At 43.6% G+C, this 14,347-nt stretch overlaps 1 protein-coding gene across 3 annotated transcripts in view; it reads right to left on the bottom strand.

The window, feature by feature from the left end:
* Positions 1-14,347, bottom strand: part of USP7 (ubiquitin specific peptidase 7) — a 636,127-nt gene that overhangs the window by 435,098 nt on the left and 186,682 nt on the right. For all 3 annotated transcript variants that reach the window (XM_073632969.1, XM_073632970.1, XM_073632971.1), the window contains one exon: positions 9,356-9,446. In XM_073632969.1, the coding sequence (XP_073489070.1) occupies positions 9,356-9,446 (91 nt within the window). The remainder of the gene's footprint in view (positions 1-9,355; positions 9,447-14,347) is intronic.

The raw sequence follows: 14,347 nt of genomic DNA, 5'->3' as shown, positions 1-14,347 counted from the left end.
GAGAAGAGACGCTTGAGAGGGGATATGATTTCAATTTACAAATACTGTACTGGTGACCCCACAATAGGGATAAAACTTTCACAGAAGAGAGTTTAATAAGACTCGTGGCCACTCATTACAATTAGAAGAAAAGAGGTTTAACCTTAAACTACGTAGAGGGTTCTTTACTGTAAGAGCGGCAAGGATGTGGAATTCCCTTCCACAGGCGGTGGTCTCAGCGGGGAGCATTGATAGCTTCAAGAAACTATTAGATAATCACCTGAATGACCGCAACATACAGGGATATACAATGTAATATTGACACATAATCACACACATAGGTTGGACTTGATGGACTTGTGTCTTTTTTCAACCTCACCTACTATGTAACTATGTATGTAACTATGATAAAAAAAAAAAAATGGATATATAAAAAGTGTCCCAATAACAGTGCTATTAGATCCAGATTTAAAAAGTGGAAGTCCATTAATAACAAAATCAGTTCCCAAGTGAACAATCCAATGCACCTCATTCAATATCACGTGTAAGAATATCCACCCCGTGCCACACTTGTCTGCTCACCTTACTAAAACGACCTCTTGGGTAATGCGGTCTTAGAGCAGGGGTAGGCAACCTCGGCCCTCCAGCTGTGGTGAAACTACAGGTCCCATGAGACATTGCAAGACCCTGACAATCACAGGCATGACTCTTATGCCCCGTACACACGGTCGGATTTTCCGACGGAAAATGTGTGATAGGACCTTGTTGTCGGAAATTCCGACCGTGTGTAGGCTCCATCACACATTTTCCATCGGATTTTCCGACACACAAAGTTTGAGAGCAGGCTATAAGATTTGTTGTCGGAATTTCTGATCGTGTGTAAACAAATCCGATGCACAAAGTGCCACGCATGCTCAGAATAAATAAAGAGATGAAAGCTATTGGCTACTGCCCCGTTTATAGACCCGACGTACGTGTTTTACGTCACAGCGTTCAGAATGATCGGATTTTCCGACAACTTTGTGTGACCGTGTGTATGCAAGTTTGATCCAACATCCGTCAGAAAAAATCCTAGGATTTTGTTGTCGGAATGTCCGATCAATGTCCGACCGTGTGTACGGGGCATTAGAGGCAGAGGCATGACAGGATTTGTAGTTTCACCAGAGCTGGAGGGCCAAGGTTGCCTACCTCGGTCTTAGATGCTTGTTTCCCATAACTGGTTGAACTAGCAATTAAGGATGAGCTCCGGCGTGTTCGCACACTCCACATGCAGAGCCCGCCAGGAAGACGGCACTGCGCTAATCACAGGCGGTGAGACATTGTCCCGATGCACGGCTGCAGAGATCAGGAAATGTCTCACTACCTGTGATTAGCGCAGCGCCGACTTCTTGATGGGCTCTGCACGTGGGGTGTGCAAACACGTCGGAGCTCATTCTTACCAGCAATATAATCACTCCACTGGTTCAACACTTAAGCCTCGTACACATGATGAGATTGTTGGCCAACAAAAGCGTAGACTTTTGTCCAAAGGGTGTTGGCCCAAACTTGTCTTGCATACACACGGCAAATGTTGGCCAACAATGACAAACAGTGATGTACTACATGGTTTTTCAGCTCTTTAGCGCCACCCTTTGGGCTCCTTCTGCTAATTTTGTGTTAGTAGAAATTTGGCGAGTGTTAATTTGCGCTTTTCAGGTTAGTTTCTGAACGGCCGTTCATCAACCAGACATGTTGCGGAATCAGAGGCAATAAGGTGTTACAGTGGAACCTCAGTTTGCGAGCAATGCAGTTAATGAGCGTTTCGCAAACCGAGCACTGTATTTCTAAAAATCCTGTTTGCGAGTGTTCTCTCGCAAAACGAGCAGGATTCAGGCCAAAAGTGGTGTGTAGTACCGCTTTTGGCCTAAGGTGGGGGGGGGGGGGGCGCCGGAGCCAAAAGACGCCGATCGGAAATGCACGGAAAGACCCAACAGTTCGGCTGACCTCGGCAAACCTCGGAAAGGCTCGTGAACAGAGTCTTTCCAAGGTTTGCCAAGGTCAGCTGAAGTGTTCTTTGGGCCTTTTCAGCTGTTTCGAGGCTCTCCGCCCCCCCCCCCCCCCCCCCGCCTCTGACCGCATGCGGTATTGCATCCTATTGAAGTCAATGCGGAACAAATTATTTTTCCATTAACTTCAATGGGAAAACTCACTTTGATATGCGAGTACATTGGATTACGAGCATACTCCTGGAACGGATTATGCTTGTAATCCGAGGTTCCACTGTATTTATTATTGGCCTTGGAGTTATTGCTTTGACTTTTTTGGTTGAAAAATGATTTGATTTTGATATTTTCTATATTTTTGGATGCATAGTATGCACTTTTTGGTTAAAGCGGGGGTCCACCTATCTATCTTTTTTTTTTTTTTTTTGAGTTCATTCACAAACTTTTCTTCTCAGCATTACATACTCACATATTGTGTGTAATATGTCCGCCTGTGTCAGATTTCGTCGGAAAGAATAACTTATATTATTCACTGCAGGCGGTTTCCATCTTCATTGTGGGCATTTGAAGCCCACAAGCATTTATTTCCTGGATGTGGTGAATGCTCCCAGCATTCACCGCTTGTTCCCGCACATGCTCAGTGGCATCCTGGGAAGCCTGAGACTAGCTCCCAGGAGTCTGGGAGAGGCTAGAAACACGCCTACTCCCACGGGAGGAGAACCAGGAAGTGCAAAGAAGAATAGAAAAATAAAAGGTAATTACGGCGATTTAAATTTTTTTAAACGGCATGTCAGCATCTAGGCAAGGAAGAGAATACATACAGATATTGTTCAAAATTTGGGTGGAACCCCGCTTTAAGTTCTACTGGCAGATAGCAGGTCTAATTGTGTTCTTTTTAATGCACAATAAAAAAAAATTGTGGAGAATAATACTTGGCTATGTGTTTTACTTCAAATGACAGTTTGGGAGTAGGCAGTTACATTTAAAAAAATACAATGTAAAAATTGACAAGGGACACCAACATAGTTGTATCTTTGATCTTAAAAACTACGGGATAATGGTGCTGTGGTAACTTGCCCAAAAAATATATATAAATCTTGATATCACTAGAGAAAAAAAAAAAAAAAAAGACTTTGAAAATACGTTTGCAATAACTCCATCAGTATCACCAGCAAAGCAGCTTCATTATTATCCAATTAAAGAAGAGAATGTGCGCTGCATTACGAGATTTCATAATTTGCCATGTCACGAATGTTAATTTTCCATTACAAATGCTAGTTTTACAAGACCGACCACTTCTGGCTCGTCCTTGCTTTGGAGCATGCGTGTTTGTACTTTGGACTTTTTTTCGGCAGACTTGTGTGCACACGCTTGGAAAATCCGACAGACATTCGTCCACGGAAAATTTTAAAACCTGCTATCCAACATTTGTCCGCGGAAAATCCGACAATTGTCCGATGGCGCATACACACGGTCAGATTTTCCGCCAACAGCCTGTCATCACACATTTACCGTCGGAAAATACGATCGTGTGTAGGAGGCTTTAAAGTGGTATTAAACTCTGTACTACCACTTGTAACTACAGGTAAGCCTATAATAAGAATGACCTGTAGGTACTGTGAATATCTCCTGAACTTGCACTGTTTAGGAGATATTCAGAGTGCACGCAGCCGATGACATCAGCGCACGCGCTCTGAAGGTACGGCTTACAGTGTCGGACCTACAAAATCTGTGCTGGAAACGGCAACTCCCACACATGCGTCATCGCGGCTCCAGCCAATCACAGTCAGAGCATGCAAACCCAGAAGACAGAGAGGGGGAACACGTGTCAGCCCTCTCAGTAGTGACTTTACAGCGCTGGGAGGGCTTTGTTCCAAGTATTTCATAATGTGTTAGTATGTGATGCATTTTAGCACATTATGCCATTGCCTTGCAGGGTTTTTTTTTTTTTTTTTTGTACATCAGTGGTTTACAACCGCTTTAAGACAGAGGCTCCGGCTATATATTGCTTATCGTGTGAAGGAAGACATACAAAACAGTATAGAGCTCACTGTATTCTTTATTGTGGGAGCATGAAGAGCCATTAAGAAACACTCACAAGTAAATGGACTTTCCGCACAAATCACAACCCACCAAGCAGTACTGCAAAGAAATGACACACATAGCATGATTCAAAACTGGTGAGTCATTCTTGATTATAGCTCCTAGACTACCCACAGTGGGAGGACATGGGCACAAGAACGCCGCCTTATGTATATTGTAATACAGGACTTCATTCTCAAGCAGAATTTTTGATAGAACAAACATCTTCAATAGGTACAGGTTTGTTTAGGATAGGGACAATAGGAACAACCCACAGGAATAACCCTGTTTTTTGCAAACTTCTTTTCACTGGCCAGAGTTCGGTAATTGACACAACTGTCATATACTTTATGTTCCATCTGTTCATGAACAGGGAATAGTTTGTCGGTTTTTGCTGGACTCCTTGTGCCCAAAAGGAACACGCCAAGATTAAGGAAGGGTCAGGATGCACAGTGTCAAGGCTTTTGTGGACAGCTGAAATGAGCTCTTCAACATTAGCAAATATGTTGTGCAGAGCTCCCTCCTCAATATGACAGGAAGGCAGGGAGAGAAGTCTGGATGGATGTATTGAGGCTGTAATCTGTCCAAGATTTGGAAAATAGGATTTTTGACTTACAGTAAAATGCGTTTCTCCGAGTTAATTGACAGACACAGCCTTCTTTTTTCAGAACCATAGGGTTATATCGCCCCCTACGGGAGTAGGACACCAGGCAGAAAAAATAGTTGGCTACGCCCATGGGCAGTCCTAGGTGATATACACCTCCCTCTCTGCCATAGACCTTCAGTTATGTAACAAGCATTATCAGAAGTATTAAAACTCCATAGAGGGACAGGTGCCGAGTCTGTCAATGTACTCAGAGAAACTGATTTTACGATAAGTCAAAAATTCTATTTTCTCATTCGTTCATTGACAGACACAGCCTCCTTTATTCAGAACCATAAGGATGAGGGGTGGGGGAGCCAACAAGAAACCAGGCCAGGTCAACCAGACAACCTGGAGCCCACTTGACCAGTAAAAAAAAAAAAAAAAAAAAAAAAACTTCACGAGGGAAAAAACCTCTAGACCGCAGCCTGCAGAACCTTGTAGCCAAAAGAAGCATCTGCAGATGCCAACACATCTACCTTGTAAAAATTTTGTAAAAGTGAGCACCGACGACCAGGTGGCCGCCTTGCAAACTTGCTTTGCCGAAGCCTGGCGACGGAAGGCCCAGGAAGCACTCAGCACCTGAGTTGAGTGAGCATTCACCGGGAAGGGAGGAACACGACCCTTTATAGAACAGGCCTGAGTCACCATCTGAGAAGAAATTAGGTGTGGCGCTGTTCTGGTTTTATGGCAAAGTGTTAAGACACTGTGATAACATGTTAAGGTCACCTTTGATAGGTGAAAGTGTAAAAATGCTGGTTGATAAAAATTCTTGAAAAAATTTATCCCAAAAAAGTAGTAACAACCAAAAGTGATTTTACATAAAAATAGAAAATGATGTATATGTAATTTGCTTCAGACAGTGGCTGATCCTATGCAACTCACTGTCTACCATATGATGCTGTTATATCAAAATATGCCCATGTATTCATACCGTGCATTGATATAAAGTGCTAAGGTGAGTGGAAGGGAAAAAGGAGGGGGGGGGGGGGGGATGCAGTCAATGGTAAAGCGACTTGTGCTCAAAATAACAAGTGTTAATCAGAAAAAACAATGTTGCTTTGAATAGTCTTAATTATAGTGCACAGGTGATAGTTATGCTTGAAAGCTTGTTCCTCTTGGTAAACAATATTACTCAATACAATATTCTTATTCCAGTGTTCATTAGTGACAGTGCTTGATATTCGTGCTCTTACTCTGCAAACACTCACCGGATACTTTCACCCCTGCAGGGGTATTGCGCAGCCACAGTTTATGCCACTGTGCAGCAGTTCTTGGCAATCCCGGATCGTGTTATGTTAACATAAAAGAGAAGGGGTGCCCATAGCGTAAAAACGTTTAAAACCTTTATTCCAAAAGTAACAGAATGGTATTATACAAGTTCAATTCAAGCCTAAAAGATCTGAGTTTAAACCGTCAAACAATCCTGTATTCGTTGGGAGATGACGCACGACGTTGGTCAGGCCGCACCCTACACGTTTCATCATTGGACATCTACTTAACCCCATCCCCCAGGATCCATCATGGCACCACACTACCCCAAGTAGAGGAGGGAGGGGGAAAGGGGAGCTACAAAGGGTATTCCAGGGACCATCCACCCCAGGAAGACAGGGTGCAAGGGCAGAGGAAAACCCGCAGGACCAACCAACCCGGGGAGGGGCCCACGTCCACTGCAAACCCACCAAGGGGAGAGGGGGGACATTTACTCACCATACCAGGACCAGGCGGGCACCACTCCAGACAGAACCTCCTCGCCACCGAAGTGGGGGGTTGTCGCCCATGAGATACACTGCAACTCGAGCCAAGACCCGGTCGTATGCAACCTCGCAAGACGTTTAACTCGCAGGGCCAGCCCCCATCCAGTGGGGCTATGTCGCGGCCGACCTAGCACGTAGCTGCAGTCTGCACACGCTCGCTGGCCAGACTGGGGAGACCACTGGATCAAATCTCCAGCCCATTACCCAGGCCCGCAGTTAATTGCAGATCGCACCGAAAAAAAATCCAGGTAAACAAATAAATAAAAAAAATTACCAGGACTAGAGATCCCAGCAGGGAACTAGGTCCTGACTAGGCAGAAAAAAAAAAACTGAAGGCCTACAGCAGAGAGGGGGGCGTATATCACCTAGGACTGCCTTGGGCATAGCCAAGTCTTTTTTCTGCCTAGTGTCCTACTCCTGTAACCCTATGGTTCCGAATAAGGAAGCGCACTTATGGTTCCGAATAAGGAAGCGCACTTATGGTTCCGAATAAGGAAGCGCACTTATGGTTCCGAATAAGGAAGCGCACTTATGGTTCCGAATAAGGAAGCGCACTTACGGTTCCGAATAAGGAAGCGCACTTACGGTTCCGAATAAGGAAGCGCACTTACGGTTCCGAATAAGGAAGCGCACTTACGGTTCCGAATAAGGAAGCGCACTTACGGTTCCGAATAAGGAAGCGCATTTACGGTTCCAAATAAGGAAGAACACTTACGGTTCCAAATAAGGAAGCGCGCTTAAGGTTCCAAATAAGGAAACTCGTTTATGGTTCCGAATACGGAAGCGCGCTTATGGTTCCGAATAAGGAAGCGCTGTGTCTATCAATGAACAAATGAGAAATTCTGCTTTTGTCAAGCTGGCTGCTTGTTACATGTCTGAAAGAGCTAGAATCAGAGGCGGAGACCGGTGTTAAAAAAAGGGTACTGCTCCAGTGCCAGGAATGCCATTTCACTTTTCCTTTGCAGAACGACTGTTCACCTACACCCTGTCAATTTCAAAGTCAATGCGTTGCACCAAATGCAAAGCTGAGCACCCTACCAAGGGTTTAGTGCCAAAAGAAACATTACAGACCATTCCCACAGCATGGGCCTTGATACAGTTCAAGGTTTCACCAATCTGGATACACTGCTTCTGTGTTGACATTAGAAGACAGTGAGGCTTAATTGAAGAGTTGTAAGAATAACAAAAACAAAAAATAAACTAGTGAAGGGTATTTCTCCATGAAGGAGAAGAGGACCATCACCTTCAGATAATAGCAAAAAAAAAAAAAAAACCCAGAGGACAGTGGGTAGGGGTGTGATAATGTTTTCTTCTCCTGTAGGTGGCAGTATAACCAGGAGGTGAAAGACTTCCTGTGTCCTTCAAAGTAAAGTGACCATTTCAATTAAAGTGATTGTAAAGACTCTTTCTATAAAAAATAAAGATGTCATACTTGCTTGCTCTATGCAGTGGTTTTGCATAGAGCAGCCTTAGCCAATGGCGTCACTGCTGTGTCTCAGCCAATCAGAAGGGAGAGTACACGGACGGCCGAGGCACTCGTGGACATCGCTGCAGGAAGATGGGGCTCAAGTATTAGAGGGTGCTGGGGTGACTGCTGCAAACAGGCGGCTTTTCATCTTAATGCATAGAATGCATAAAATCTACTGCCTTAACAACCCCTTTAACCACTTCTGGACCACCCACTGTATATATACACGTCGCTACTTTGATGTTAAATACCTGGGTTGTGCAAGCAGCTAGCTGCCATAACGCCGGTATTTTTATTCTAGAGTGGGTGACCCCGTTTCACATAAAAGTGGTCCCAGCAGCAAATTTGCCACGGGATCATTTTTATGGGCAGCGGGAGAGGTTACTATTTTCACTTTAACACTGCATAAAATGCAAAAGAATTCTGAAAGGAATTCTTCCACATGTGTGTTGTGAAGATTTAGAAGTGAACTGTTATAAAAAGGTGTTCAGGTTTGTTTGCATTGTTAATAACTTTGCAGAATTGGTTGAACGCAATTTTACATTCATTTTTAGTGATTAAAATAGAACTATAGGCAAAACGTTTAAGGGAGGGTTATAACCCCTGTCAATTTTTTTCAACTCTGTCCCATTGGGGGAGATTTCCCTTCACTTCCTGTCCCATAGCAAAAACAGGAAGGGAGAGGAAAAACCTGTAAAATAAGGGAATCTCTCAAGGACCCCCAGGTCACTAGAACTAGTGTCTCCATTGGAAGATTCCCCTTGTATTACTGATCTGGGGACAGAAGAGGTTTTGCCTTTAGTTATGCTTAAAAATCTGTGGATACCCCATGCTAGGTTATGCTAGCTATACCCATGGTTAAACTTCAGCTTGTCCTATGCAAGGGGTCATTCAGTTAGACTAATGTACAGCTCTCACATCTAAACTAGCCCTTTTAGAGGCACCACACAAACCGTGAGAACCTACCCAACAATCCCCATTCACCTATGAAAAAAAAAAACATAAAAACTGCTTTACACCTGTTGATCTGCATCAGTGGTCGCTAACCAGTGATTGTCCACGAGAAAATTTTGGCGATCCCCAGGGGTTCTGACGCAAATCATCATTGTGGTGGATGTATACCATCCAAAGTTTCCAGTGTTCTCAATGCGCACTGACAGTCACAAAGTGAGGGGTGTCAGAGCCGTAGCATTGTATGTATAAGGCAGCAGTGTGACCCAGGGGGATTGGGGCACAGAGCATGAGCATTGTGAATATAAGGCATGTATAATTCATGCTAGTGGTCCGCGGGACTCAAAATTGTGAGTTTAGGGGTCCGTAAGGTTGGCGATCACTGATCTGTGTGACGTGTGAACATCAACTTTCTGTCACTAAAAGTCAATGCTAGCTGTTTTTGTTGCTGAATTTGACAGGTGTCTAACAAAAGGAACAAAAAAGTACTCACTATTTTTCTTTCCTTTTATACTGAGCTGTATGTCATAGTAGTCCTCTATCCGTTCAGACCGGTAGTCTACGTGCTTACACTGTATGTAAGACTAGAAAAAAAAAAAAAATATACCAATGAGCATCTGAACATTATAACTGATACCCTCAGAAGGCAAGAATCAGCATAGGGCTTTAAAGTGTTTAACCACTTGGCGCATCTTGGCGTGCATTAGCACAGACAATGCTGCACCCCTTGCACGTGTCCGGTGCCTCACGGAAAGTTCTCGATCACGGCAGTCACGTGGCCATATGTCCCACCCTACCTCCTGGCATAGCAAACCCCTTAAAGGGCCATCGGCAGTTGGTGCCAAGGGGTTAAACATGTTTTCTGGGGAGGAAACAAAAAAGACATGTGTAGGGACCAAAGCTTGCTGTATCATTTCAGTGTAGAAGAAAATTAAACCCCATGATCCTGCTACAAGAGGGAACAGAACGCAATTATATAGTCTAAATCAAGCCATAATCAGTTTACATTGTACTTGGCAGTAAATTAAAACATGCTACTTTGGATGTAGGGATAAAAGCAATACATAACCTAGGCCATCAGATGCCTTTAAACTCTGGGGAATGAGTATTAAAAAAATTACAGTTTCTAGTAATGTCTGCATCTTTTTTTGTAACCCATCACTATAATGGTAGGCCTTTTACTGGCAAACATATCAAAGGCAATAGAGATATTCTCAACAGTGCTAGCAGTTGCAAGAAAACTAACACCCAAAAAAAGTTTGGGTTTTTAGTCTCCAAGAAGACTAATAGCTTGTGCAGCAGTGCATTCATTTTCAGGCTGGAGTAGGTTTACAACAATTACTAACACATGTACTTTACACAAAATACAAGCATTAACCACTTTAGTCCAAGAGCCATATTTTAAAATTTTTTGTTTACATATTTCAATAATTTTAGGCCTAATGATAACTTAAGACCCCCAAACACTATATATATACACATATATATATATATATATATATATATATATACATATACATATACATATACACACACACATATACACACATACATACACACATAGATATATTATATATAATTTTTTAAACGTTGTTTACATTATATTTTATTGCTTATACAGTGATGATCAGTGTATATTCTAGGGGTGCGCATCCTCACTGGTCTCACCATTCGATTATCCTGTCAACGATTCTGCTATGCATCACGATTAATGCCCATGGTATTTATCCAAAAAATTCAAGCAGTCAGAAGAACTCCATATTTTTATTTCCATTAGCTTAGCGAAATATCAAATTTTGGGGAGGGTAATTGTCATAACCATAACAAAAGAGGGCTACAAGTTATTCCCTTTCAGTTCATTAGAGAAAAAAATGGCCACTCTTTACATCTAGGAGGAAAAACAGAAAGGCTTCTTTGCCGTAAGAGCTGTGAAAACATGGAATAGACCGACTCTCACAAACTAGTTCTAAGCTGCTCAGTAGATTGTTTTAACAGGCACTCACCTCAGTGTCAGTCGATTCTCCCTCCTTCATGCTCAGTGCGTCTCTGCCTCTCTTCTCCCTTCCAGTGCCTCCAATGATGCACTCCTGAGGTGGGGTATCCTCAAGCTCCTCATCCTTCACTCTACTGGCTGTCAGCTCATCGGCTGACTTTCTGCTCCAGTGTCCATGTTACTGCATACTGTGGGCTTTATTCACCAGGCAGGCTCTGCCTTTCTCAAGGAGATGCGGAGCGCCAGATGATGTCATCTGGCGCACCACGCGGAGCGCCAGATGACGTAATCGGCGATGGATTCAGCCGACTCCGCATTGATGCAGAATTGATAACATCTGAATCACGATGCATCGATTATTTTCAACACCCACAGTATAAGCAATTGCTTTAGCTGTCATTTATGGGTTTTTCGTTAATGAACGCCTTACTTTTGATTGTGATCTGAGATTGGCTAAGCCATGGGAGCTCAACCTGTGGCCCTCCAGCTGTTGCGGAACTTCAACTCCCATCATGCCTCTGCCTTTGGGAGTCATGCTTGTAACTAAGCAGCATTCAATGCCTCATGGGACTTAGTTCCGCAACAGATGAAGGGCCACAGGTTAAGCACCCATGGGCTAAGCTAATCTCATGGTACAGGTAGCCAGGTACCATGTGACTGCTTTGGGCCAAATATAGATCAAAACAGTAAGCAAGCTGTTCATGAATAGAAAGCCATGATAGGTTGTTTACATTGTTATCATTTGATCGCCATGACCACTTTCATGATACCTGGTTACCAGTGATCCGCTGTGTTTGGTGAACACAGCAGTGGTAGGTAGGGAGAGACGCACTGTTCCTGAACCTAATATATATATACATATACATACACATACACACACACACACACACACACTATATACACACAGTGGGGACGGAAAGTATTCAGGCCCCCTTAAATGTTTCACTCTTATATTGCAGTCATTTGGTAAAATCATTTAAGTTCATTTTTTTCCCTCATTAATGTACACACAGTGCCCCATATTGACAGAAAAAACACAGAATTGTTGTCATTTTTGCAGATTTATTAAAAAAGGAAAACACTGAAATATCACATGGTCCTAAGTATTCAGACCCTTTGCTGTGACACTCATATTTAACTCAGGTGCTGTCCATTTTCTCCTTGAGCTGGTTCTACACCTTCATTTGAGTCCAGCTGTGTTTGATTATATTGATTGGATCAGGAAAGCCACACACCTGTCTATATAAGACCTTAGAGCTCACAGTGCATGTCAGAGCAAATGAAAATCATGGGGTCAAAAGGAACTGCCTGAAGAGCTCAGAGCCAGAACTGTGGCAGGGCACAGATCTGGCCAAGGTTACGAAAAAAAAATTCTGCTGCAATTAAGTTTAAGAGCACAGTGGCCTCCACAATCCTTAAATGGAAGACGTTTGGGACGACCAGAACCCTTCCTAGAGCTGGCTGTCCAGCCAAACTGAGCTATCGGGGGAGAAGAGCCTTGGTGAGAGAGGTAAAGAAGAACCCAAAAGATCACTGTGGCTGAGCTCCAGAGATGCAGTCAGGAGATGGGAGAAAATTGTAGAAAGTCAACCATCACTGCAGCCCTCCACCAGTCGGGGCTTTATGGCAGAGTGGCTCGACGGAAGCCTCTCCTCAGTCCAAGACACATGAAAGCCCGCATGGAGTTTGCTAAAAAAAAATAACACCTGAAGGACTCCAAGATGGTGAGAAATAAGATTCTTTGGTCTGATGAGACCAAGGTAGAACTTTTCGGCCTTAATTCTAAGCGGTATGTGTGGAGAAAACCAGGCACTGCTCATCACCTGTCCAATACAGTCCCAACAGCGAAGCATGGTGGTGGCAGCATCATGCTCTGGGGGTGTTTTTCAGCTGCAGGGACAGGATGACTGGTTGCAATCAAGGGAAAGATGAATGCGGCCAAGTACAGGGATATTCTGGACGAAAAAATTCTCCAGAGTGCTTACGACCTCAGACTGGGCCGAAGGTTTACCTTCCAACAAGACAATGACCCTAAGCACACAGCTAAAATAACGAAGGAGTGGCTTCACAACAACTCCTTGACTGTTCTTGAATGACCCAGCCAGAGCCCCGACTTAAACCCAATTGAGCATCTCTGGAGAGACCTAAAAATGGCTGTCCACCAACGTTTACCATCCAACCTGACAGAACTGGAGAGGATCTGCAAGGAGGAATGGCAGAGGATACCCAAATCCAGGTGTGAAAAACTTGTTGCATCTTTCCCAAAAAAGACCCATGGCTGTATTAAATCAAATGGGTGCTTCTACTAAATAAATACTGAGCAAAGGGTCTGAATACTTAGGACCATGTGATATTTCAGTTTCTTTTTTTTTTTAAATCTGCAAAAATGTCAACAATTCTCTGTTTTTCTGTCAATATGGGGTGCTGTGTGTAAAAATGATTTTAGCAAACACACGTGTCTACCACCCCAGGCCAGCAAGTGGTTAAACAGTGCTGGGACTAAAGTGGTTAAAAGCTCTCAGGTGAACCCTAGCTTATCCACTGATGTATCGCAGTACATTTTTTAATGATTTAGCGGGGAATGCTTATTAAAAAAAAAATCAGTGCACCCATTATTGACAGTGTGCAGAGCTAAACCAAACTGATCCAAAATGTCCCCACCCTTCCTCCTAAAACCTGCAGCAGCACTTGCTGACACAGGGGAGCAGGATCACGTAACCAGACTGCAGCAGCATGAACACAGGTAACTGCATTATCTCACAAAAGTGATTACACCCCTCACATTTTTGTATATATTTTATTATAGCTTTTCATGTGACAATACTGAAGAAATGACACTTTGCTAAAATATAAAGTAATATAAAGTAGTGAGAGTGTACAGCTTGTATAACAGTGTAAATTTGCTGTCCCCTCAAAATAACTCCACACACAGCCATTAATGTCTAAACCGCTGGCAAAAAAAAATATGAGTACACCCCTAAATGAAAATGTCCAAATTGGGCCCAAAGTGTCAATATTTCTGTGGCCACCATTAATTTTCAGTACTGCCTTAACCCTCTTGGGCATGGAGTTCACCAGTTGCCATTGGTGTGCTCTTCCAGTCCTCAATGACATCACAGATCTGGTGGACGTTCGAGATCTTGCGCTCCTCCAGCTTCCGTTTGAGGATGCCCCACAGGTGCTCAATAGGTTTAGCTCTGGAGACAAGCTTGGCCAGCCCATCGCCTTTACCCTCAGCTTCTTTAGCAAGGTAGTGGTCATCTTGGAGGTGTGTTTGTGGTCATTGGAATACTGCCCTGTGGCCCAGTCTCTAAAGGGAGGGGATCATGCTCGGCTTCAGTATGTCACAGTACATGCTGGCATTAATGGTTCCCTCAATGAACTGTAGCTCCCCAGTGCCGGCAGCACTCATGCAGCCCCAGGCCATGACACTCCCACCACCATGCTTAACTGTAGGCAAGACGCTTGTCTTTGTACTCACCTGGTTGCCGC

This window comes from Aquarana catesbeiana, linkage group LG06 (genome assembly GCF_042186555.1).
Source record: "Aquarana catesbeiana isolate 2022-GZ linkage group LG06, ASM4218655v1, whole genome shotgun sequence".
Lineage (NCBI taxonomy): Eukaryota > Metazoa > Chordata > Amphibia > Anura > Ranidae > Aquarana > Aquarana catesbeiana.
The sequence above is the reverse complement of the archived record's forward strand: the minus strand, read 5'-3'. Positions and strand labels throughout refer to the sequence as shown.